This window comes from Homalodisca vitripennis, chromosome 2 (genome assembly GCF_021130785.1).
Source record: "Homalodisca vitripennis isolate AUS2020 chromosome 2, UT_GWSS_2.1, whole genome shotgun sequence".
In the NCBI taxonomy this organism is placed as follows: Eukaryota; Metazoa; Arthropoda; class Insecta; order Hemiptera; family Cicadellidae; genus Homalodisca; species Homalodisca vitripennis.
The window spans coordinates 226906438-226932543 of NC_060208.1; the positions used below are offsets into that span (position 1 = coordinate 226906438).

General features: G+C 30.7%; 2 protein-coding genes across 2 annotated transcripts; one reads left to right on the forward strand and one right to left on the reverse strand.

Annotated features, from left to right (window-relative positions):
* The first annotated feature begins 1203 nt into the window (after positions 1–1203).
* On the forward strand, positions 1204–3097 carry LOC124355460. The gene is made up of 3 exons (XM_046806607.1): positions 1204–1222; positions 2157–2235; positions 2593–3097. The coding sequence occupies exons 2-3, from the start codon at positions 2164–2166 to the stop codon at positions 2959–2961; spliced, it is 441 nt and encodes a 146-aa protein (XP_046662563.1). The 5' UTR covers positions 1204–1222; positions 2157–2163; the 3' UTR covers positions 2962–3097.
* An 11378-nt stretch (positions 3098–14475) lies between these two features.
* Positions 14476–24203, reverse strand: LOC124355461. Its single transcript, XM_046806608.1, has 4 exons — positions 24006–24203; positions 22874–22948; positions 19940–20513; positions 14476–14717 (listed from the first exon to the last, which is right to left on the reverse strand). The coding sequence occupies exons 1-3, from the start codon at positions 24015–24017 to the stop codon at positions 19941–19943; spliced, it is 660 nt and encodes a 219-aa protein (XP_046662564.1). The 5' UTR covers positions 24018–24203; the 3' UTR covers positions 14476–14717; position 19940.
* Positions 24204–26106: the final 1903 nt, after the last annotated feature.

The following is a 26106-nucleotide window of genomic DNA, read 5'->3' on the forward strand; positions in this document are numbered from 1 at the left end:
ATGAAACTTGGTACAAACATTGATCTTTAAATATCTAGGATGACTCCATTGCTTATGGACCGAGAAAGATATAGATCTGGAACGTCACATTATCGTTTGTTAACTGTTTCAATAAAAAAGGGAAGAGGTCATGTAATTAGAAGGATGCCAACAGATATGAAAGTTTATAGATAATAGGGTGGCTAATGAAAATCCTCAAGAATACTTGTACTTAAATACATTTATTATTAATAATTATTCTTTTGGGACAATGTTTTCATTTTCATGATTTTGTTCAGATTGTCTAGAAATCTCAGAATCTGAGAATAGGGATTGCATTTACATTAAAAATTATTAAAACAAATTAAAAATTCCTTATAGAGGGATATAAATATAAATATGTATAAATATATATATATATATATATATATATATATATATAATAGGGATATCAAAATACCTAAAATTTGGAATTGTAGAAGCATTTTGGGCTTAATGAACATTTTATGAGATTTTAAAAAGGCCTCATACATTTTTAGTGTAAAATAACATTGGGATTTGAAGTAATTCTTTTATTTTTTTACCTCCTTCGATTGGCTATTCAATGCCCTAAAGTAAGTAAAAATATGAATATATTTATGTAGGACTGTATTGAAAATTATCATAAAAAATAAGTTTAAAAATAACTTAATAAATAATAATAACTGTATTGTATTACAAATATGGTTCTATGAGTTTCAAACTAAAGGGCACAATGTAAGGTAGTTCATAAATTTCTACAGTCCTACGATATTTTAGATTAGGCGAAAATTAGGACATTTTACTAGAAGTGAAATGATGTATAAAAAATGAAAAAATGAATTTACAGAGGTAAAAGATACACTTGTCAAGCTGTTAATTCAGCTTTGAATGTTTTCAGAACTGTAGAGATGCCAAACTGCATCTCTATTTTATATAATTCATATTTTTTTGAAATCAATAAAATAAATAAAAGCTTTGTGAATTTTTAAGTCTTACATAAAAGATCGTTAAAGTACAAGTGTGGGAATCACATTTCTCCTCTACGAGGAACTTCTATTTATTATCACGGGTTCCCCGACCTTATGTGAATTACAGTTTACTATCAGTCTGATGCGTTCTTGTCAGACGCTTACTATAAAAGCCTCGAGATTTGCTTTCCTATCAAACTTTTTACGTTCACCACATCTTGAAAACGTTCAGCGCACACTTTACTGCTATTTACGTAAGGTCTTCAACATTATTTTATATATACTTTTTTAAGCATTTTATAGCAGGAATCTGGAACAGATTAGTACTTTTAGCTATGTATAACAATAATTATTAGAACTAAATTTGAAAATATAAATAATATTTAAAAATTATTAGAGCTAATTTACTACTATGTTTCAAATAAGGAAACTACAAATTTGTACTAGTCATTGTTGTAGATGATCACACCTGACTTAACGTAAATAAATACGAAGATCTAATTTAATAAAACAATCATTTAAAAACTATTCATTAAAAATGTTAAAATAAATCTTCGAAAACTATTGTTTTTTTGACAGTTTAAATGTATTCATAGAATGGCAATAACGTACTTAAATGGCCAAGACGTATCAAATTGAGTTTCATAATTAAAAAAATGTAAAAAAATTATATGTTTACTTCTATAAGTAATATAAATTTAGTTGAAAGTCTATATCCCAACAGAAACGTATACAACAAGATTGTATGGAATATATAGAAAATTTTTGAATGGTACTTTTTTACTTGTGTACCTCATAATTTTCTATCAATTCAGAGTTAGTGTTACGTTTATCATTCCTGTTTCACATTTTTTGTTAAAAGGTTTATTACAGATCCTGTTAGAAAATAACACAAGTTTTTATTTTATGTTTATATAAATCAACTTACATTTATTTTAAATGTCATAAATTTCATCATAAGATATTAGATTTAATTGTAAAAGGACAGTGGAGAGTTGTGTATACATCAATAATTGGTATTAAACTTTATTTGTGGAATTCAACAACTGTTATAGGGGGTTATACTACAGCTTGCGCTGTGAGTATGGATTGTTATTTCAAATCAATCTCATTGTAATGCAATGGATTGGATGGACATTTAATATGGATTTTATGCATTTTGTAACAAACACATTTCTGTATTTTCAGAGAGAAAATGGACAAAGTAGCTTTGGTCGTTCTCCTAGTTTCAATAACAATAACATCGGTAGTTTGTCAAAAGAATAGGGTAAGTATTAATTTACTAAGTTTTGCTTTACAACTATTTTTAATCCTGTTTAATCTACTGTATGTATTGCAGTGCCAGTTATACTTGTACGTATACAATTATGCAATTTTCTATCATTATGAAAATTCATTATTCATCAAATAATGATAGATGATGTTCCAATGGTTAATATAAGTACTCGTATTTTATTCCCACTAAAAGTACTCCAAAAAGCTACATGACTATCTACAACAAGACAAAATAGTAAATATTTATACTCTGGTTAGGTTTATAATGTAAGTTATTATTATTATTGAATTTGTATGCCTGAGATAAAAAAATTCCTCAGACTAACCGTGGTTGGCTTATTTATTCCAGGACTGGCATGTTGGGGTAGATACCGTAAACCCCAGCGGTACAGTGGTTCACGGCCACGCCAACATTCCGCTCCACAGAGGGAACGATGGGAATCTGAACGCCAATGTACACGGATCTCGCGTGTTTGGAGGACCGTACAACAGAGAGCAGACTGTAGGAGGAGGTCTAAGATATGAGCACAACAGCGGACTGCACGGAGGCGTAGACGCTACTAACATGCGAGGCTATGGAACGACGTACAGCGGTAGTGTCGGAGGAAGCAGGAGACTCGGGCCCGGAACTTTCTCTTTAGACGGAGGAGCGTCCAGACGACCAGGTTCCAGCCGAACGGAAGGAAACGTTTGGGCTACATACACTATTCCTTTTTGAATATCTCATTTAATATAGTTGTCCTGTTTAAAATATTTATATTTGATTTTCACAACATATTTCTAAATCCTGTTTATAATGTTGATGTGTAATTTTTATACGAATAATTTGATTATATAACTAAAACAATTGCTAATTTGCTACTGTTATTTCTAAAACCTCTTACATAAAACCTATATATAAAACACTTTTAGATATATAGACTGTATATGTTTATATATTGTACAGTTCTAATTTAACTTCACCATTAACAAGGCTATGTCAATTTTTACTTGAAATTATCCTAAGCATTGTTTAATGGTGTATGAATATACGGGTTTAAATACTTATGGGGATGGAATACTTTATACCGAAAAGGTTAACATGATTTAACAAAATTATATTAAATTAGTTTAAACAAAATGTTGCTGTCCAGAATAATACTTCAAGAATTCTAAATAAAGATGATGGGTTAAAATGCAAATTAAGTATTGAATTGTCCATTTTCTTGTTATTATTTGTTACTTTTTTATATCGTTAATATATATAGAATATGGATAGTGAAATCGATTATAAATCATATAGTAGAACATTTAAAAGTGTTGTTGATAAGTTATGCAATTTTCTAGTTGAGAGCATTTTTGACGGTTATTTGCTATCAACAATATATTTATGTTTTATTGAAAGCACAAACTGTTATTTTGTGTGGGATATTGATATGAATACCTTCCCCATCAACAGAATGTCCATTTGACATATACAGCTTTCTAATGATTACAATTTTAATCCAAGGGTTATTTTTTGAAATAATTTAATTTGATAATGTATAAATTTTCGTTTTAAAATGATAAATCTTTTTAATACGTATCTTTACTGGATGAATAATTTGTTTCATTTGTAGTTTAACCAAATGTATTATTTTCTCGCAATGATTCGGTTTTAATATTTATACATAAAATGCTGACTACTAAAGGAAATAAGATTAACAAATTTTGTTAATAGGCATTTAAAATTTTTTTACATCATAAAATTCCTTGATTCTTCACAAAAATAATGGCGTATAACACAAAACATAAATACTACAATCTCATTTTAAATATATTTTGATAAATTCTTACTCTGAGTTTGGAAAGTTGCCAATGTGACTTGATTCTTGGTATACAAACCAAAGGCAAAGACAACTGAGAAGTTTATTCAAACAATTACTCAGTGTCAGAAATGCTTCAGATAAAAAAATTTTTTAAAGATCTCCCAAAAGGTAAACTCTTACTAAATGCCTTCATAAGAGGACACAAAATCCAAATAAGTGGTCTAAATCTTGTAATTGAGTCTAAAATTCCCAAAAGAGTGTTTGTAGTATATAAAACGATGAGCATTAGATGGTAATAACATTGTCTGGTTGTGCAAGGTCAAGTTAAAAGTTTTTGATAAAATGGATGTTGAAGCAGGAAAATTGCATGCAATGGATTGCGCAGAGTCGATAAAATATGTGTAACACAGCTGAAAGATCCTCACTAAAATATTAAAAAAGGAAACTACAGTGAATAAAAGACAAATTAAAAGGAGAAAAAAGACTAGCAGAAGAAGGTGTCACATTATGACTTTTTAATTAAGTTTTGAAGTACGGTTTTGTTTCCGAGGGGTTTTCCAAAACTTTTTTATAACCAAAATATACTAGTAGAACTTGTTTTTAAATAAATATACTTAAAACACTTTTAATTCCTTAAAGTGTCCTTTAAAATGTGTCATCCTTACAAGTCTAATAGGTTTTGCTCAGCAATACATAATATGTGTATTGGTTTCTTTTTAAAAGCATGTAAAGGCACGTAGACACCTTCTCCTCTTAAGAATTAATTGCTGGTGGTTCAAGGGCCTAAAGCATTGGACTTTGAGTCTGAGCCAAAGATAGCGTATGTTTTAATCTTGTCCCGTGACTTGTAGCATTAGCTACATAAAGGAAATTATTTTATAAATAATTGTAGGATAACAAGTAAAATTGTTAAAGCATAGCTAAATTTAAAATGTAATTTCTCAAGAAATGATCCACGAAGGTAAGTAATGGTGCAGACATACAGCTGATTCTCTGGACGTTGACTACTATAATTGCATACAATAGGAAGGAGAGTTGACAATGAATTTCTTAAAGATTGGATCTTTGGAGGGTAATCAAGGGCATCGGTGGTGATGTAATGTAGGGTAGGGAAGAGGTGGTATTTAAGGCTCCGGCTCGCTATTTTTCGGAATTTCTTAGTGTTTAACGTATTATATGATTTTGTTTAAAGTTTTATGTACAAACAACCTACAAGGTGGGATTTTGTGTAAGTAAAATTTTATATTCCAATTACGATTCCCGTAGTGAAACTGCAGTAAACTTATTAGGGTTTCTGTCTCAAGGAAAACGTATGTTATTTTAATAAAGTAGGATAGCAACAATTTGGAAATTAAATCAATTATTAACGGAAAGTTGCAATGTATTACAAGTTAAATCAAGATTTTGTATAAGTAAACATCTCAATTTTAATATGATTTAAAGTGCTTCTGCAATAGAATTTAAATATTAAAAACACAATAATTATTAATCAAGTTTCAACGTTAAAAGTAAATAATTTTGAAGAAATATACCTTATTTGCAGTTTTCACTTTGAATCTGTTCCAACTGTAAAAGTAAATTAGTAAGTATGAAGAATTTTTCAACGAAGTTGAAATCAATGAAACATTCAATAATCAATAATTAAACATGTAACAAAAACCTAATAATATCATCATCCTTAATGTTTTACTACTTCAATGACCATGCAATTACTACATTGTCGGTGAAGGCAATCATATATTTGCTTGAGGACTTTTTTCGTGATTTGCGTCACCTTATCTTACAAAAAATGTCATCTAAGTATTGTATGAAAGACAAATACCAACCTGATCGGTTTTTATTAACGATTTCTGTATATTAAACACCCCTTCCGCTTATAATAGGGTATGGTGAAATGTCTTCTTTTTTTTAGTTAAATTAGTAATTTGTAACTACGAGTTATTAAAATATCCAGCAAATCCCGTACTTTACTAGTTAGTATGTGTGAAGGATTCAATTAATCAATTGCCTTTTTGTAGGATGGCGTAGGGGTTAATACGAACTTCCTTCTTACCTTCAATAAAGAATAAAGTATTCTATCAGTAACACGGAACTTTAAGTGAAATTATACTATTGCTTAGAAATTGCAGGTATTGTTGGTATTTGCTAATAATGAGTTTCAATAATATGATATAATGTAAAAAATAATTAGATTAAATTCTCTGATGAATTACTCAGCAATACATTATGGTATAGTGGTTCTTCCCTTAATCCTCTTAATGGGTTATAAAAAAAATGTATATGCAGGTGTATGAGTCCTCAAAATAAAATCTATAAGTATAACGAAGAGAACAAACAATTCTGAATTGTTTATATACTTCATGCACACTAGTATTTAGTGGTTATGGTGGTTCATGAATATTTGTTCAGTCTGTCAGTTCACTAATGTAGCTTATATTCTCAAGAGAAGAGCCACAAAGTTGAATTGCTTGTCCAATTAGTTCCCAACTTGTGGTCTAGTTATACTTCCCTTGTGAACCAATAATATTTTAAAATCAAAAGGTAATTCATTTAGTCAGTTTTACATTTTAAAGTAACCTGTTTTATGTACTATCAAGAAACATCATATTTATTCGATATATCAGTTTTTAATCTGTTTTTTTTTTTTTTTTGTAACATAAAACTGATTTGTAAAAATCTTAAGAATTTGTTGTGTTAAAAATAGGTGTACTGTATTTAAAAAAGGAATAATAATTTGTTTTGTTTATTTGTATTTGTTAAATTTCGTAAGAGGAAAAATTGTTAAATATTTAATGGATAATTTTAATCTGTGATATATATTAATTTTACTATATTGTTAAAATTATAATAAATACCCAGTTCCTGTACACACACACACACACACACACACACACACACACACACACACACACACACACACACACACATATATATACACACACATATATATATATATATATATATATCAAGGAATCTCACAATTTTTAACTTATTTATTCAATTGCTACTTATAAAACTGGTTAAGTCTCTAACTATTGGGGCCTAAAACACTTCTCTTTAAGCTTCAGAGTATACCTTAGAGTAATTGGGCATAAAAGTCCAATTATTTTAAATTGGAAAAAGAGATAGGAAATCCTTTTAGTGACCATCAGTTATCTCAATTCTTTGGTATTTTTGCACTACTTACAATTGAAGCAGTTTTATTATTTATTAGGTTAACTTTAGATTTTATATTAATTTATTTACGTGCTTATAATTTATTTTAAAACTGTTGATATGAAAAAAATTAAAAATTTTAATGCGCTAAAAAATAAAGGAGATGTATTTTGTTTCTTTTAATGTATTTATTTACTTCAATAATATGTCTATAACGTACCGTTTTTAGCTGGAAATTGTGTGTGATTCCGCAGATAACTCTTAGTGCTATAACATAATTTAAAAAAGATAATAGTATTATTGCAATAAAATCACAACTTTTTAATAAAAAAGCACATATATTATTATGAATTAATCAATTTAAAGTAATAAATCATTCCTAAAGTATGAAATGTTCTTAAAATAAGAAACTTAAATTTATTAAATTATGTCTTATAAACATAATTCAGCCAACGTTAATCCTTAACGGATAAACGTGACCTTATTCACGAAGAACGCGTTTTCGAGTGCTGGCGATATATCCATTCTCGGATCACGGAGTGGTCACTGTAGTGAAAATTATTGAATTAGTTAAGTGAATTTAACCAAATCTATCTTTACGAATATATATATATATATATATATATATATATATATATATATATATATATGTGCAACAGAGTATCTAAGAAATGGGGTGTCACAAACGTATGTGGGTAATTTTAAACGTTATAAAAAAAAACACAATCTAAAATAAACGTAAGCCAGAATGTTTCGGCTTACGTCCTTTAACGGATAAACGTGACCTTATTCACGAAGAACGCGTTTTCGAGTGCTGGCGATATATCCAATCCATTCTCGCATCACGGAGTGGTCACTGTAGTGAAAATTATTGAATTAGTTAAGTGAATTTAAACCAAATCTATCTTTACGAATATTTTATATATATATATATATATATATGTGCAACAGAGTATCTAAGAAATGGGGTGTCACAAACGTATGTGGGTAATTTTAAACGTTATTAAAAAAAAACACATCTAAAATAAACGTAAGCCAAGAATGTCTCGTTTAACCGCTGGTAGCCATTTTTATTTTTTATAAAAAAATTATATAACCAGACAGCTATAAAATTTCGTTCATTGCTATTAATAAACAAAAGGAAAATTAAACAAATTATATGATGTGATTTTCTTTAATATCAACAAAATTGCGATTGTTGATACTTTTTACACTAAACAGAATAACCTGTATAGTTGTAAAAAATTCGTATGATAGCAGCTATTTCGTCATTTTCATACCAATTCCAACAGTACCTTTTGCGATGAAATGCCTCAACGCATCACCAAGAACAATCACAGCACGAGGTGGTAGCATCAAAGATTTTATAATTCGAAAGGTATCAGTGGTTTAGTATCAGTTATCAAAAAAACAAAGATGTTAACTATTAACTCTATCTTATCTCAATAAAATGCGTCAACGCATAAGCGAGCACGACCACTTTATAGGTACGTCTGCACTAGCTGAGGGCAACAAATAGCTAATAAATAGCTCTCAACTGCGACATGTTAGTTGATACAGGCAAGTGTTGAGTGTGTAAGCATTTCATTAAAGTGGCCGTGCTTGCTTATGCGTTCATGGAACTTGTCGCAAAAATTACAGTTGGAATTTTTATAATAAATAATAAATAGTTTTTATCATGTATATATTTAATACATTTACTGGTTTTTATGTAATTTGACTTTAAACAGTTTTTACATGCACCATTTGGTTAATATTGAAGCAAATCAAACCATTATTGTTTATTATTTTTTCTTATGTATTATTATTTATGTGCGATTGTTCATAACTTTAGTTTTTTTAGTTATGGAGAATTAAATGCTTTTAGAAAAATACAAAATGGCGACTAGTGGCCAAACGAGGCATTTCTCATAGGCATTACCTATGTTTATATGACTTTAAAAAAAATTCTTTTGTACTCTCACGATATGAACACGTTATTTGTTTTTAACCTGTCTTAGTTAATACAACTACACTATTGTTTGAGTATTTATAAAAAATATAGTAGTTACCTAATTAGTAGTAAATATAATAAACAAATATTGTTACATTGTACTTGTAAATTATGAATGTGCTCTCAACGCTCAAAGTAATGTGCAGCTAAGTGAGTTTCACGCCTACTAGGAACCCACGCTTGTCCTACAGTTATCGCTCCTTCTCTTAAACTCTTTCCACATTTTTGTTTCATAACGTCACCGACTGGCTAATGTTTGTTGATGGCTGATTTCTGTCCAGAATTTAGAATTTAAAACCTTATACTTTGTATTAAAACTTTATAGTGTTTTGATTGGTATAAAGGTCCATAATGACAACTTTCGTCCAAGAATTGTTTAGCAATCCAATATTGGACTACCCGGAATGACCATGGTCTGACTCCATTGACTGATAATCTAACTCGATTCAATATTGAAAATTAATAATTGGAAGTTACTGACAAAATCCCTCATTTCGATTACATGAAGAAAAGTTAAACCGTTACTTGCATCGATTATCTATGTCACTACCTGTCAACCGTACATGTTAAATCATCGAATTCTTTTGGTAATTTTATTTTTTATAGTTGTTAGCCTATTGTCTTGTTTAGGGATATTAACTCTTTATACAAGTTACATTTGAAAAAAAACTTATGTTTTAAGCTTTACTGCGGTGGTTACAAAATGTTAAAGCAAAACAGAAAGTCTATTCACTTGTTTATGTAGGACAAAAATTCAGTAAAATACTTATTTCACTTAGTCTTTAAAGGAAATTTAAACTGGCTTCCAGAGTAACAAACTGTTCAGGATGGACGAGGTTGGTGGTAGGATAGAAAACTTTACCTTAGCCATGTCACCGTGGAAGAAAATGAGGTCATTTCTGTTCAACCCTATTTCAATTAAACCATTCACAGAACAGTACTCCGTCATTTTTAAGCTAAAACAGCGTCTAATACTAAGATGAAATTTATCCACTCCAACAGTCCTCCTACACAGGAAACTAAGCTTATTGATCAACCTTTTACCCAAATATATTAATGAATTTACACTCTCTAAATACTGTTTTGGGATTAGATTTCTTGTAATTAACTGTTTTACAGTTTTTCTTACAGAAATAAGTCTTGAGCACGCTCTTCAGTCTGACAGCGTCTGGACACAGGCAGCACTTAACCTTAGGTAGGTCCCGAGATATCGTGTCCCGAGGTAGGTCCGAACACGTCTGAAAAATAACTCTAGTAGCTCATGACCTTCGGTAGATCATGTGGAAGCTTTTACTACTGAAGGCTTACTGCGTCTAGGAGCTCCCTCAGAAACGTTCTAGACTTTGTATTATAGTTGGTAGCTTCCTGACTGAAGGCGTTCCTCAACTGTGGTCTGAAAAATTCTTTCCTTGAACAATTCCGGACCCTTAGAGAGCGTATCTATCAGCTATATACTACCATCTAGCAGTATGTTACTATTAAATACTAGACCTTGTGAGTTAACTTGAAAATTGTCTTATTGCTTTGTCCAATCAACAAGTTACATTTACCAAAGAACTCTTTACTTTGCCTCTTAAGACGCTTTCAAACTTAAAGTAAAGGGTTTTTTTACGGGCAGCCATATACTCCAAGGAGTATAAAACACTATCCGAATTGGTAAAGCCATTCTCGAGATATTAGTACTTGACAACACATTAAACGATAGGATTTATATTTATGACATGGAGTTGAAAAGAGTTCTTACAAACTTGGCTGGCCTTTAAAGGTCAAGCAGATTTAACTTTATGCATGTCTCATCTTTAGAAAGACAAACATAAATAAAATAGTACTTGGATATCGTTCGCGATTATAAAAAATTAATACAATTAAATTACTGTATGTGTCCACTAGGCTTGGGTGTTATGAAAAAATTAAAATGGAAAAGATATATTTTTTAAAAAGATAATTTGTATTTTTTAATTGTTTTTCCTTTATTTCCAAGTAATAGGCCAGTTACCTATAGGTAAATGTTGTGGCTCAAGGAAAAGCAATTTTATCCTGTTTTAACTAGGAACTTCTGCATTCTGTTTTAAGTTTCTTAGGAAATTTGGATTCTGTGTCTAATAGAGTAGCATTGTTAGATATTATATGATAAATCGGCATCAGTTATAACACAAGTGGTACCTCCCTTCGTCCCAAAAGTTAGTGAGACTTGATCACAAGTCAGGAATTTAAAACTAAAAGATAAAGATAACTGAATTGCCTTACTTAATGTTCTACGTTTACAATACGGAAATATAAATATTAGGAGGACACATACATAACATTAAATAATTTCTCTTAAAATTGTTTATGAAATATTTTAGAATGTATAAAAGGTGTCAAGTATAGAATTGTAGAGATTATTTTTATATCTGCATTCAAGAAGTAATTTGAGCTTCTAAATTGTAAGGGAAACCGACATTTTAAAACGTTCTAAATGGAAATATAAAGAAAACACTGTCATCATTTCAAGCAAGTACAACACACAAAGAAGTGTAATTTCTATGGAAATCAGAGTCGCATCCATTCCACCCTCTCAACATCAAAAATTCCAGGCAACAATAGCGCCTCTAGCGTCAACACCGCTAACTAGACACTTGGGAAGTCCCTTCTTCCTGCCTCAGCGACTGTTTCATGCCTTGTTAAGTTTGTTTCAAGAATAAAACCATTCTAAAAATGATTCTATTAATTCATGTCTACAAAAATAATGACTATTATGATTTAAGTCCTCATTATAAGCTTTCTATTCAAGTAAGAACTACTTCTATTCTACTTATTGAAATCATTCACAAATTAATTATTAGTGTATTACAGAAATACTTATTAATTAACATTGGCCTCTTGAGTATTGTTCGTTATGACTAAAGGTTGTTAGTAAACTATATTGCGGAGACCCATTTAGATACCAGTCGGATAATATAGGTTGAATTTAACAATACAATTTTGAAAATATATGTACTTTTCTATAAATTATCATTAATTTATGAATTAATAAATATTTTTAAATTTTTTTCCCGTATTCCCTTTCAACAAAATATTATTAAATTAAAACTTAAAAACATCGACTTGTACATACTAAGTTTGCTCTTACTATCACGATAACTTTGTTTTAAATTATTTACTGAGCGTTACCGAAAAATATACTGGACTGGACAAATTTTATTTCTGTCTGTCAATCTATCTGCCTGTCTGTCTTAACATTATGACAAAAGCGAACTAACTTATGAACTTGAAAGTTTACCTGAAGATTTATTTTTATTTGGGAAACACTGAGTTTGATGATGATGCATTTTACTCAAGGGGACTTGGCTGACCATTATCGAATATTTTTGATTAAGTCTTATAGGTAACCACGATAGCAACGAGGAAATATCAGAATGAAAACTTATGTAAACAAATTAAAACACACGAATAAGGAGTTCTAACACGTGACATACTATCACATATAACCTAACTATCCCAAAACGTACAACATAATTTTATAGTGACTTGGTGTGTAGAATTTATTATTTAAACACACCCTAATAAACGACCTTTCATGTAAAATCACCATTATAGAAAACCTTCCACTTTCAGGATAAATATCTCCAAAAGTCTGACGTCAGTTCGCAGATGATACAATATAGTCTTTCTTATTGTATGTACAAACTAGGATTGTTACTTTATGATCATATTTTATCAAGCCTTATATATTTGATTCTATTTTTAAAACTATGTTACACTTTAAAAATAATCTTGTTAACTAAAATATGTGAATGACTATGAATTGCTTCCCGAGCAACTTGTAATAGGAACACCCGTTATCTTTCTCAACTACGCAGTAATTTTGTATGTGATTTGATTTATGTACTTCACATTGACTTTTTAAAATAAAAACATTTAAATTCCTTCTTGATTGTTTTTTTACATATTTGCTCTTCTTTACTCGTAATGCTATTATTAACAATTTGTGAAATACATGGAATACAGTATAATTACAGAACAATGGAATTATCATTACACTTAATAAATGTTATCTCGGTTGTTACTGGAGGCTATGGTATAAAACTTAGTGTAATTAATATTCATAATATTGTATTTATATTGTCATTTTACTCAAAGGAAATAATTTATGCTGTCTACTTTATTGGATAAACACTTGCGGGGTTATATTTCAGTAGAATTTAGAGAAATATACCTATTCCAATCGCCCTCATGACAAAATTTGTTGAGCTACTTTCATTTTCTCCAATACTAAGGCCTAGAAACCATATTGGAAAATTTATACAATTAAATTATGATTTATTTCCTTTCAAGGTTTAAATATGCATATGCAGCTCTCTCAAATTTACTTAATTTAAAAACCAAAATGCATCTACGTTCTGCTTTTGTAATTTACTTTCAGTTCTACATATTTACAGTGTAATAATTTAGTTATCCTTGCTGTCAAAGCCATATTGCAAAGCATACGGAGCCCACCAGTTTCGAGTACCTTAAGTGAAAGTACTCACCGATATTGACTTTTTGTCTTTGCTATATGCATCACTACAGATCAAGCATTGTTCTAAAATTTACATTGTAATCAAATGTCTCTGCCTCATTGACGAACCTCAACTGAAAGGGTAAACAACTGTCTAGTGCCAATTAGATTTGGATTATCAGTTGCGAATATAATTTGTTACTAAATAGAAAGAATATCCCACGTAACTTTTGGGTTTTATTTTCGTGCATACCTCCATCGGACATCAGCGTATTTTGTACCAAAAACTAGCCCAATTGTTCTAACCGTTCTCGAAATTACTTAGTACTTAGCAACACATTAAGCTATTCAGTTTCATTAATAAGATGTGTGTGTGTGTGTGTGTGTGTGTGTGTGCGCGCGCGCGCGCGCGTGTGTGTTTATGCTTGAGCTGAACTTTTGTAATTTTTAAAATAACAATACTTACCGTGGTGCAAAGGCAATGAGTGCACAGTGGTAAGGTATTTTTGAGGACTTCATTAGACAGTCTTAACCATCTTTAAATTAAGAAACTTTCATAAATAGTAATATCAATTATTATCTATTTAACTGTAAAATATCTCAAGAATAGTTTCCAATCTTTCTCCGGACTAGAACGAAGATTTGAAAACTTACATTAGCCGAATTAGTTTAGCCGTTCTCGAAATTAGCATTTAGCAGGAGTTCAGCAATTGATTTTTATTATTTAGATTAATTTTCTTACATTGCAGTAAATACTCATCGAAAACTCGTTAACCACGTAAGAAGGTTGTTTTAAAAGAGCATTTCATTCAGATATATGTTTCAGATGAGATTTATGCTTATTGTACATAGGGAGACAAATAATGGTGACCCTTTGGCTTAAGCTAGAGTATAAAGTCCACTAGTCGTTAACCTTGAATCGGTTGTCGCCTTCCCTCTTTTTGCTTTTAGAATTTTCAGGACCAGGTCATATCGTAATTTCTATGACAGTATTGTGTTCATCATTCCCATAGATGATATTGAAACATGTACCTGTGTAGTTCTACCGTTTTAGCTATCTGAAAGCAAATTACAAGAATATATAAGTCAAAATGGTGATACTTTTGAATAATTGTATCAAGTTTTGAATTTTACACAGACCGTCCAGATTTGTGTTACGAATACCAAATAGAGATAAATAATCTCATATTGTGCCGTCTCCAAAACATTTTGGATGCAGATTTAGTTCAAGTTCCGTCAAATATGAATGTTTAAAGCAACACAATGAAATTATATTAGGCCTACCTTTCTTGAAGTTAAAAAAAATTGTAGTTAGTTATAATATAGCATTAGTGGCTTAATTTAAAAGAAAGTGAATCTAGTAGTTTATCAGGTAATTTTTAGTTACGAAGCCTCAATTAGTTTCATAGTTAGAAAAAATATATTAATGGTAAGACATTTTGATTCCTATTACATTTAAATATATTCACAAAATAAATTTGAGTTTTAAAAAGTCTCGCCTACCCTCTGATTTAGTAGATTTATTGTTAGAAATATATGTGTGAGAGAAAATATACATCTAATTCGCTATACAAATGATTTAAATGGGTTTTACACCTTGCTTATATCGATAGCTTGATTCCAATAGCAGTGCCGAGATGGTTATCCTGCTTAACGAACTATATCCTTAATTATCTACAGTGAAGTAATAGATATATTTCAAATCCTTGAGGTAATCTACAGTCGAGCTCCAGGAGCGTATTTCTGGTAGGTAGGGATGATGGTTATTTGAAGTTTAACTTTTAGTGGTAACCGCCTAATGCGGCATTTTGTTTAATTTTAGTTGAAATTAATTTCACATTAGACTTTTAATTTTATATATAAAACTATCAAATATAACTAGTATTTATATTAAATTATAATTATTCTCTCAGAATTAGATTTAAGGTAATGAGTAATAAGTTGATTAGCCTATAATAATAAAGGGTATAATAAAAAGAGAAAGGAATGTCTATACTCATGTTATATACATAATAAATACTAAAAGTTACCGTAACATTTTGTGTTGTGCGATGGTTATTTTAAGGACCAACTACATAATCCCTTTTTTAACATCTCTTGGTCTTGATTTAAATGTCCTTGGGCTAGTGGAGTTCCAAAAGGTGCTTTTTGGTAAGGAGTTCCAAAATTACGCAAGGCTAAATCTATATTAAACTAGTTCAACAGTACAAAAGGTAAAAGCCAAAGTGTAACGTACATGAGCTTTTATGTAACCATACATTAATATAAATTACATCATATGATGAAGCAAAATAGTACTTTAAATCTATAGAACGGCCCATGATCAATACACACACACACACACACACACACACACACACACACACACACACACACACACACACACACACAACACACACACACACACACACACCACACACACACACACAAGTTATGAATATGGCGGTTCTAGACCACTTTTGGGACAGTCAGAAAATCAATGTAAAATACTGTTCATTGAACCATAAACGAATCTGTAAATCACGAACTAAAAAATAAACTAAATCTATAGCTGTTTGCTTCTACTTTCTTAAGCTGAAATTTAGTCAAATCTGCTTCGAATCAATCATCTATCGGAAATGTTGTTAAAATCTGCTACGAATAAAGGAAAAATCTATAACAATTTTATTTAAATCTGCTTTAATCAATCTGCTAGAATCAATGTAAAATCTATCGCCAATGTTCTCATTTTTGTTTCGAATAAACAGAAAATCTATAACAATTTTGTAGTTAAATCTGCTTTACTCAATCGCTAGACCACGAAGCAAGACCATGAAGCAAGACCACGAAGCTAGACCACGAAGGAACACCACGAAGCCAGCTCACGAGAAGCTAGGCCACGAAGCAAGCTCGCGAAGCTAGACCACGAAGCAAACTCACGAAGTAAAACTCACGAAGCTAGACCACGAAGGAAGACCACGAAAGCCAGCTCACGAAGCAAGCTCACGAAGCAAGCTCACGAAGTAAGCTCACGAAGCAAGCTCACAAAGTAAGCTCACGAAGCAAGCTCACGAAGCAAGCTCACAAAGTAAGCTCACGAAGCAAGCTCACGAAGTAAGCTCACGAACAAGCTCACGAAGCTAGACCACGAAGCCAGCTCACGAAGTAAGCTCACGAAGCAAGCTCACGAAGTAAGCTCACGAAGCAAGCTCACGAAGCCATGAACTATCTATTAAAAATTATGTCAAATCCTGCTTGAAAATCAATGTAAATTCTGTTTGGAAGAAATGTATAATCTTTTGAAAATATTGTCAAATCCGCTTCGAATCAATGTAAAGTATATTGTCGGGTGTTATTTAAATCTGCTTTGAGCTTATAAAATTGTGTCCATAAAAAAGTTTGTTGTTTGTTTAGTATTTAAGATTTTCTCTTATTCCACAACCGTATTTTGGTCTAAATCTATATTTATACAGTCGGCCTCCAGAAATATTTTGTAACTCATCTACATCAATTGTGCTATTGATAAATCTTTTTGACTATATCAGAAATTTTTTCTTCATCTTCTGTATCGAATATAAAAGAATCTGATTCTTCATTGTTTAATGTATGTACAGTACTCTTACCATTTTTGAACTGTATTTCTACAAGCTCTGGTTTAAATTTGTCATCTAGAAGATTGTATAAGTTTTTTCTCAAATTCTTAAGTTTGCTTCTGCATTTTGTATTAATTCTAAGATTTTTTGATTTCTTTCTTCTTCTATTTTTTCTGCTTCGCTTTTTAATAATGTTATTGCACTAGCCATTTATTTAAGAAAAAATATTGAAAAATTTAGTGATCTATTTAAAATTTTAAGTTTTCTCTTATAAAATAACCTGTTTCTCTATATTGTTTTAACAGATTTATACCTTGATTGGTATGAAATTTTGCGCGTCTGTGATCAAGACTATTATCGTTTTTTGTCATAAAATTCCAGGTCTTTGTTATCATTTTTATTTTTATAATATCGATTTAATCGTTTTTTATTTATACATTTTTTACAAGATGATCTGATTTAAAATTTTAAGAACTCGCGCTATGTTTTTAGCGCTCAGATTAAGAACTCACATACAAAATCACAATAAATAGAACATTGACAAAACAACATGAAAAAAGTTCACGTTCATTTTACGTTTCATGTTGTCAACTTTTACGTTCATGTTGTCAAAACTGTTGTCAATGTTGTCAACTTTTTACGTTCATGTTGTCAAAAAACTGTTGTCAATGTTGTCAACTTTTACGTTCATGTTGTCAAATTTGTTGTCAATAAATGGATAACTGTTTTAAAAAATGTTCTACTTGTAACACGGTAAAAGATATTGCTGAATTTGGAAAACAACTCGAAAAAATCAGATCATCTTGTAAAAAAATGTATAAATAAAAAAACGATTAAATCGATATTATAAAAATAAAAATGATAACAAAGACCTGGAATTTTATGACAAAAACGATAATAGTCTTGATCACAGACGCGCAAAATTTCATACCAATCAAGGTATAAATCTGTTAAAACAATATAGAGAAACAGGTTAATTTTATAAGAGAAAACTTAAAATTTTAAATAGATCACTAAATTTTTCAATATTTTTTCTTAAATAAATGGCTAGTGCAATAAACATTATTAAAAAGCGAAGCAGAAAAAATAGAAGAAGAAAGAAATCAAAAAATCTTAGAAATTAATACAAAATGCAGAAGCAAACTTTAAGAATTTGAGAAAAAACTTATACAATCTTCTAGATGACAAATTTAAACCCAGAGCTTGTAGAAATACAGTTCAAAAATTGTAAGAGTACTGTACATACATAAACAATGAAGAATCAGATTCTTTATATTCGATACAGAAGATGAAGAAAAAATTTCTGATATAGTCAAAAAAGATTATCAATAGCACAATTGATGTAGATGAGTTACAAAATATTTCTGGAGGGCCGACTGTATAAATATAGATTTAGACCAAAATACGGTTGTGGAATAAGAGAAAATCTTAAATACTAAACAAACAACAAACTTTTTTATGGACACAATTTTATAAGCTCAAAGCAGATATAATAACACCGACAATATACTTTACATTGATTCGAAGCGGATTTGACAATATTTTCAAAAGATTATACATTTCTTTCCAAACAGAATTTACATTGATTTCAAGCGGATTTGACATAATTTTTAATAGATAGTTTCATGGCTTCGTGAGCTTGGCTTCGTGAGCTTACTTCGTGAGCTTCGTGAGCTTACTTCGTGGCTTCGTGGTCTAGCTTCGTGAGCTTGCTTCGTGAGCTTACTTCGTGAGCTTGCCTTCGTGAGCTTACTTTGTGAGCTTGCTTCGTGAGCTTGCTTCGTGAGCTTACTTTGTGAGCTTGCTTCGTGAGCTTACTTCGTGAGCTTGCTTCGTGAGCTTGCTTCGTGAGTCTTCCTTCGTGGTCTAGCTTCGTGAGTTTGCTTCGTGAGTTTGCTTCGTGGTCTAGCTTCGCGAGCTTGCTTCGTGGCCTAGCTTCGTGAGCTGGCTTCGTGGTGTTCCTTCGTGGTCTAGCTTCGTGGTCTTGCTTCATGGTCTTGCTTCGTGGTCTAGCGATTGAGTAAAGCAGATTTAACTACAAAATTGTTATAGATTTTTCTGTTTATTCGAAACAAAAATGAGAACATTGGCGATAGATTTTACATTGATTCTAGCAGATTGATTAAAGCAGATTTAAATAAAATTGTTATAGATTTTTCCTTTATTCGTAGCAGATTTAACAACATTTCCGATAGATTGATTCGAAGCAGATTTGACTACATTTCAGCATAAGAAAGTAGAAGCAAACAGCTATAGATTAGTTTATTTTTAGTTCGTGATTTACAGATTCGTTTATGGTTCAATGAACAGTATTTTACATTGATTTTCTGACTGTCCCAAAAGTGGTCTAGAACCGCCATATTCATATCTACTCACACACACACACACACACACACACATATATATATATATATATATATGCGTGGTAACTTTTTTTGGATATAACATTTATATATATATATATATATATATATATATATATATATATATATAAATGTTATATCCAAAAAAAGTTGTATATATATATATATATTCAGTGTTACGTGTTAGCATGATATTTCACTACATAAAATATATGGCTGTTGATATAATTTAAAATCGATATATAGGATGATCGTGTTAGCGTCAAGTTTCTTCAAAAATATTTTGGCTGATCAGATCATAATTAATAATGTAAATCTTGTATGTTACCAAGTGACATCCATTACCCTAAAAAGAAAAGGGAAATTGAAACTGGATCCATATTTGTCCATCGAGATCATCACTATGAGGTCTTTTCTGAACTGCTCCGGTTAGACTGAAAATTCCGGCTCCTAGTTTGCGTCCTGCTCCGATATTAGCGCTGTAGGTGTTGCCCATCCCACTGTTCGTAACATCTACTCCTCCATAAATTCCTTTATGCAGTCCGTATGTGAGTCCTGCTCCATAACTACCACTCATTCTGGACATATGTCTACCAAAAACTCGAGATCCATGTACATTTCCACTGATATATCCGTCAGGTGCCTGTGCGATTGGGAAGTTGGCTCTCCCCGAGACCGTAGTTCCAGAACCACTGAAAGAAGGGTTGGCGTTAATCGTTCCAGCTATTCCGCTCGGCCGGTGTCTGCCAGAGAGGGTGCTTCCCAAGGACATATGTCCACTATTGTCTCCTCCAATAGCTCCTGATGCGTGCACATTGCCCTCCACACTTGCTTGTGAGTTTTCTATTATTGGAATTCTGTAATTTCCATTCACTATTGAATATCCTGGCTTTACTTCACTTACGGCGATATTCCAGTTCTAAAAGAAATAAAGGCAGTTCGTTATAAACAATAGATAATAGTATAATTTATTACGATTTAAGTAAATATTTGTCACATTATACATAGTTACATTCTGTTTATAAAGTATGAACAATACTTAGACTTTGAAACACTATGGAATAACGAAAATGTATTTTATCCATTTTATCTAGATCTTTAAACTCACATCAGATGTATGACCGTTGGGTTTGGTTTATTGTAAAATACTAATAACTTTACAACACCTAAATAAAGATGCTACTCTTTCTCTTAATCTTTCATAATACCATAAACTCGTAAATAAATCTTAAAAAAAAAATAAAAAAACTAAACAATTGTTTAAGATTTTACGAAATTCTCTCTCTCCCTCTCTCTCTCTCTCTCTCTCTCCTCTCTCTCTCTCTCTCTCTCTCTCTCTCTCTCTCTCTCTCTCTCTCTCTCTCTCTCTCTCTCTCTCTCTCTCTCTCTCTCTCTCTCTCTCTCTCTCTCTCTATTATCTGTACTCGAATCTTACAACTTTGGAGACATTGTAATTAGTTGGTTTAGTTCTTATTTGACTAATAGACTTCAACAAGTAAAAACTTGCAGTGGAGGGCTATCTGAATGCCAACATAACCCTGTTGGGGTGCCTCCGGGGTCAACTATGTCATCTTTGTTGTTTACCCTGTATATCAACCGAATTGATGAACCTGTAAATTTTTGTAGGACAATGCTCTATGCCGATGACATGCAAATGTACATTCACTGCTCCTTAGATACTATTGATAACGCTGTGAACCAGATAAATGCAGACCTAGTTATGTTATGTAAGTGGTGCAAAGATCATGGGCTAAGTTTGAACGCATCTAAATGCAAACCAATAGTATTAGGAACATCAAGGAAGTTATCTAATGTGAATTTGAATGTTATTTTACCTGTAACGATAAATGGTATGGTGCTTGATTATGAGCAATCAGTTGTTAATTTAGGTATAAGAATGTGTAGCACAATGGCATGGACAGAACAAGTCAATTACATCCATAGAAAGGTTTACCAAAGTTTATATCGACTTAAAAGGCTGTGTTTTAAACCTAATGTATATATAAAAAAAATTGTTAGTATCTACGCTTATTTTTCCTTTTTTTGATTATGCAAATGCTGTATATTGTCATATTAATGATAAATTGTTGCAAAAATTGCAAAGGGTACAAAATGCATATATAAGATATATTTTTAATGTACCAATAGATGCACACATTACCAGATATTATAAAGAGTTAGGTTGGTTAAAAATTAATGAAAGAATGGAATATAATATTTTATTACAAATGCACAAGATTATTATGTTTGGACAACCTGATTACCTATTTAATCAATAAATCATGATGAACCATGTACATGCAAGGGAAACAAGGTTTGGTAATGTGACCTTACAATTTCCACTACATAGAACAGTTATATATAATAAATCATTTCATGTGAAGAGTATAAGATTGTTAAATGGCCTTCATAACACAATTAAACATGCACCAAGTATAAATTTATTTAAAAAACGGTTAAAAACTGATTTGTTGAAAAGATATGAGTAATGTTGTTTTTGCTTGTAATGTTGTTAATGGTTTGTGTCGTGGTTGTTATATTTAATGAAAATATTATGTTAGAGTGTGATAAAATTATTGTATTGTTATTGTGGTTGGATTGTATTAGTTTGTTAACTCAGATTGTTGTTTAATTTTTATAGTTTAATGATGTTTAATTTTCAAAGTGTATTGTAGTAAAAAAAAGAAATAGATATGTATATATATATATATATAAAGAAAAAAATAAAAAATAGATAAAATTATGTATAAATTTGCTTAAAAGTGCTAAAGGCACATTTAAATCTTATTGTATGGTATATCTTTAGAGAGTTTGGAAGTACGATAAAAAAATGTTACCAATACTAGTTTAAGTAAAACAAAAAAGTGTATTATTTTGTTGCTCATATTGTTGTTAATTTTTTTATAGTTTATTTATGTTGAATTTTGATAGTTTAATGATGTTTAACTTCACAGTTTATTGAATTGTAATATCTGATATAAATGTAATTGTTAATAGTTATTGAGTAAACGTAAACATGATTTCTGTAACATATAGTTTAAGCCACAACTGAATATTGTAGTTAAAACTTTGTATAAATTATGGAGCCTGTCCTGGTGGAAGAGTGGACCATTGGTCTAAACCAGGGCAGGAAAAATAAAGAAATTATCAAATTCTCTCTCTCTCTCTCTCTCTCTCTCTCTCTCTCTCTCTCTCTCTCTCTCTCTCTCTCTCTCTCTTTCTCTCTCTCCTTCTTTCTCGTCGTCGTGGATTTCAAATCTAAATTTTAACTTTACTTACCCTAGCTTCGACGAATGTTACAGAAATCATTGCAATCAATTGTACAGCTGATACTGCATTTCCCACGTTAAAAACCTGAAAGAATTAAATTTTTATTCTTAAACACACTTATATATTAAAACCCTAAAGGTTTTATAGTATCTAATACTTTTTTACATTTATTAAATGAGAAAGGTAATGAAGTTTGTTCTGTTCACAATCCAACAGATCGTCAGATTACTGAAATAAAATGTACAGCTACTAATCATTGTTCATGTAAACATACGCCTATAATAAGTCGGAGGTATATTGGACCATTAGTTGCAGTAGTTGGAAACAATAGGGAGGTTTATACTTTGCAGGGAAAAGATCTTGACTGCTGTGTAACGATTGGAAGACAAAGCAAACAAGAATTTTAGAACGTAGACACCGCGTTAAATACAACGTAATCGACCAAAACTCCTCAAATTTAGTGGTTATTAGTTACAGTGATGAAAGATTGTCACTGAAAGATATTACTATCTGCTGATTTACATTAGAATAAATGAAATGTAACTGAATCAGCAACGTTTTGGTGTAATGCAATCTGACAGTGAAATAGTTTTTATGAGTACGAGTGAAACAACCCATTCATCTGAGATATTCCACAACGTTTGAATGAATGACTCCAAAAATTACGTACATCTTAACTATCATAGACTATAGTAAATGAATACTGAAATGGTCGTAATATTAATGTAAAACCTGTGCTGTAAGATGATAGAGTCCAAAAGTCATATTTGTTGTATGTAATATTTAAGTTTTCGTCGATGAAATGTTCAAAAGGTATTACATTATTATTACTGCATTACATAAAACCAACTTGAGGAGTAAATTTTATCGAAAAACTTGTACCCTTTTCAATAAAAAGAATTATTTTAGTTTTTTGTCAAATATCTCCTTTATATGCAAATTATTGGATGAATAAATGTAAGTCAAAATCTAATAAATTGTAATACAATTTTAAATCGCTTACTTAGGAATAACATTAGCTTAAAAAATGAAACAAAAGTACGTTTGACATTTCCCTGTAACAGTTGGTAATGAAAATAATACTGGGTAAAAAATTGTAATGCAAATACTACTTAATAGAGTAATGTAATATCATACTAACCTTTCTCAACATATTTCGAAGTCACTTCAACAAGTAATTTTTGTTTATACTTCTTCACTGTAAATATTTGTTAGCCGTAGTTGTGTTTGTTCAAGGAAAATGAGTTTGCCTGCCACGAGAAAATGACAACATCCACTGTATCCAGTGTCTTGTCTCACTGTCACATCTAGAGTAAATCGTTCCCCTTCCGGTGGATAAGGTCATGATTCACTTCAATTATTGCGCTAATCAAGAAAACCATATCTCTTCCATGTTTTGATTATAATAGATATAATGATGCAATCTTTACAACATGTAACTGAAATAAGTATGAAAGTTATGAACTATAGACGAATGGCAGTTTTATACATGAATTAAGTAAGTTACATATGGTTTAACATAATGGGTGTTTTTTTTACAACATTTTTGTATTATGTTACAAATCATGTTATCGTAACGTAAGAAATTTTTTTATTAATTTATGCGAAAGCCTGTAAAGAAGGATTGTAGTATAAATAATTTATTAAGATTAGTAAAATCATAATCTGTTACAGATTTGTAATTTAAAAAAAATAGAAACTTATATATACTACAAGGTAGGGTTACGCCACGCAACGAGTTGTGTAAAAGAATTAGCTGATATTGTGCACAGAATGTCCATAATTCTGAAGATGTATTACTGACAGATATATAGACAAACAATTAATAACAGACAATATTTACATCCCCCTGCAGGCAAAAGAGTCAGCCCAATAAGTGATAGGTTTTAACGACGATTAATTGTTGGATATTCGTCTTTATAGATTTCATTCCTGAAAAAAAGTAGAAAGTTTCATACACAATTCAAATTCTACAGATTACATCTTTATCGTGATATCTTGAAACATGTTTTAAAAGCAGCCTTTAAGTAATATAGGTAGTGGTGAGCTAGGGATGGTATTAAACTAAAGAACGCTCCGGAATCAAATCTTGTAATCCGTTTCCACATTGACTTTCCTTTCTATTATTTGTTTTCTTTTTACTCTAAGAATAAAAGTGTCATGTGCTGAAATATACATTGATTTTTCAATTTGTTAAAACATTTATCTACTCTAATTTTATGTTATCATAGTCACCCATAAGATCAAAGTAAAAATATTTACAAACATTGAGCCTAATCCTATGATGCCATATGCAACGATGGAACTCTGTGTTGTTAATAAATAAATGAAAATTCAAGCAATATTCAAGTCTATTATGTGTCTGTTGAGCAATTAGCTTAATAAATCTCCTTGTTTTGAATTTACTTCTAAACCTTTTAGGCTAAAATAAATCGTACCTAGTTAACATACTTGTAAATGGCAGAATTAATAGCAAGTTTTTAAGGAGAGGCCGGTTCCCTTTTGAAGCGAGCCAAACTTTAACTTTATAATAGCCTTTACGTGCTCATTTTATTATTCTTTGTTTATGAAATAAATGATCATAATAATATATTTCGAAATGTAACACATATTTTGAATTATAGCGCCCAGCGTTAGCGTTATTATGATGATGATATAATGCCTTTACCGGTTACCAGAAAGAATATGAACATTTAATCTTTAAAGTTTTCTATTTATATGTGTTTTTAGTGTTGTTAAAATAAATAATACATGAATTACATTTTTCCGCCCCTCTAGCCCATATACTTTGCTAACGCTCAGCTAATAAAAAAGTCGTCGAGTTACAAATAAATTAATTTTGCTTTTTTGTAGTAATCCCCTTTTTTAACCATGGATTTTTTAACTTCAAAATAATTGCTACATCTCAGCCATATCCTATGAAGTGACATGCACCATCATCGCAAACAGTGTTGCCTATATACAAATGTAGCCTAATGAATAATTTCGTCTATAATTCAGTTAGTTTTCGAGATATAATGCGGCAGATAGACAGACAGGCAATAAGATAGACAGCCAGAATGACAATCTGAGAGACAGAAATGAAATGTTCTCATACTGTTATCACTAAAATAATTGAGGCTTTGCAAATTTTCAGCCAACGATAGACACTGTCACGTCAATGAGGAGAAGAGATTAGTGTAAAGTACAACTGACGTAGCTTCTAAGATCATTACAGTGACGTAACCGGTTCTCGGTTCTGA